The following is a 1,975-nucleotide window of genomic DNA, read 5'->3' on the forward strand; positions in this document are numbered from 1 at the left end:
TGGTAGAGTGCTAGCCTTGAGCTGAAGAGCTGAGGGACAGCACTCAGGCCCAGAGTTCAGGCCCCACGACTGGACCCAAAAAAAAAAAAAAAAAAGTCTCATGGACTTTCCTGCCAGGGCTGGCTTCAAACTGCGATCCTCAGATCTCAGCCTCCTGCGTACCTGGGATTACAGGCATGAGCCACTAGCACCCAGCTGTGGTTTTGATTTTAAAATAAGGCTTTCACACTTAAAGGGGGTATCTTCTTGCATGGTTTTTTGAGCTTATTATGTAATAATTGCCTTACAGGCTTTTCCGAATGTCTCCCTTTTGTCATCTATTCTGCAATCCTTAGTTTTTCTCAGGGCTTAGATCTGTGATCGGTGTGATTTAGATTCAAACCTTTAGAGTTCAGGGAGGCCAACTTCTATCACTTAAGGCTAGAAGATAAATGTTTAGGTTTTGCAGGCAGTTGAATGTTTGTCTCAAATATTCTATTATGATATAAAATTAGTTTAGGTGACTAGAAACCAATGAGCGCTCCTGTGACCCAATAAACCTTTCCTGGGCCAGCTGGAGTGCCAGGCGGGACTTAGTAGAAGGAAGTTAGGTCATTGGAGGCAAGCCCTTGAAGGGGATATTGGGACATTAACCTCATCCTCTATTTGTTCTCCAACCTGCATGAGGTGAGCACCTTCCACATGCTCCCACCATGATGTGCAATCTTGCTATGGAGCCAACTGACAGTGGACTAAAAATAAACCTCTCCCCTTATTAAACTGATTATTTCATGCATCTTTTTTTTTTGTTTCTTTTTGGTGCTGGTGATGAACCCAGGGCCTTGTGTGCATTAAGCAAGCACTCCATCTCTGAGATGCATCCAGCCTTAATCATTTTTCTGAGCAATATCTTTCCTTCTAAATCATTTTGAGCTTTATAAATATCTTAGTTCTGGGCTGGGAATATAGCTTAATGGTAGAGTGCTTGCCTAGCATGCATGAAGCCCTGGGTTTGATTCCTTAGTACCACATACACAGAAAAAGCCAGAAGTGGAACTGTGCCTCAAGTGGTAGAGTGCTAGCCTTAAGCAAAAGAAGCTCAGGGACAGTGCCCAGGCCCTGAGTTCAAGCAAAAAAAAAAAAGTCTTGGTTCTGTTATTATTTACCTATTTCTACATATTCTCTAGATTTCATTTGCTCCTTCTAAATTCTGCAATTTCACATTCATTTCACTGGTCTGACAAAGAACTGACTCATCGTGTTAGCCCTCCTCTCAACCCACCACAGTGACACTGTCACATTTAATCACACAAAACTTCCATCAATACTGGCTTGAAGGCTCTAAGCCTTAAAACTCACATGACTAACCCACAAGAATAACCAATTGCTAAGCGAGTGAGCAGAGGGACCTAACTACTTGCCTTGGAGATGAGCTCGTCGTGATTGGCCAGGTGGGCTCTGCAGTGGATGCAGCTGTAGGTTCGGTGACAGTTGGGCAGATAAGCTTGGAAAGTTTTGGATTTGGTCATTTTCACCATCTCTGCTGGGCACTCTTCACTCAGCTCGGGGCTGGCACTGGCAGAGCTGCGGCTCTGCTGGATTCTCTGACAAAAGAAACACTGGAAAATGCACACAAGAGCCGCCGTTGTTCCACACAGCTGGGACAAGAGAAAAAGGTTACAACCTGTAACAAATCAAGACAAGGCTGTGCGTTATAGACAGACTCAAACACAGTAAGGCACAATGCTTAGGATTCATGTCTCTTGAAGAATGAGGAGAGGGGGCTGGGAAGGTGGCTCAGTGGTAGAGTGCTTGCCTTGCATGCATGAGGCCCTGGGTTTGATTCCTCAGCACCACTTAAGCAGAAAAAAGCCGGAAGTGGTACTGTGACTCAAGTGGTAGAGCTCTAGCCTTGAGCTGAAGAGCTGAGGGACAGTGCCCAGGCCCAGAGTTCAGGCCCCTCGACCGGACACCCCCCCCCAAAAAAAAAAAAAGA

The 1,975-nt window shown here is 45.3% G+C and overlaps 1 protein-coding gene across 1 annotated transcript in view; it reads right to left on the reverse strand.

Moving 5' to 3' along the window:
- Positions 1-1,621, reverse strand: part of Ypel1 (yippee-like 1 (Drosophila)) — an 8,575-nt gene extending 6,954 nt beyond the window's left edge. Inside the window, exon 1 of the mRNA XM_013031551.1 lies at positions 1,401-1,621. Coding sequence (XP_012887005.1) covers positions 1,401-1,517 — 117 coding nt within the window. The 5' untranslated portion in view covers positions 1,518-1,621. The remainder of the gene's footprint in view (positions 1-1,400) is intronic.
- Positions 1,622-1,975: the final 354 nt, after the last annotated feature.

This window comes from Dipodomys ordii, unplaced genomic scaffold (genome assembly GCF_000151885.1).
Source record: "Dipodomys ordii isolate 6190 unplaced genomic scaffold, Dord_2.0 Scaffold141, whole genome shotgun sequence".
Lineage (NCBI taxonomy): Eukaryota > Metazoa > Chordata > Mammalia > Rodentia > Heteromyidae > Dipodomys > Dipodomys ordii.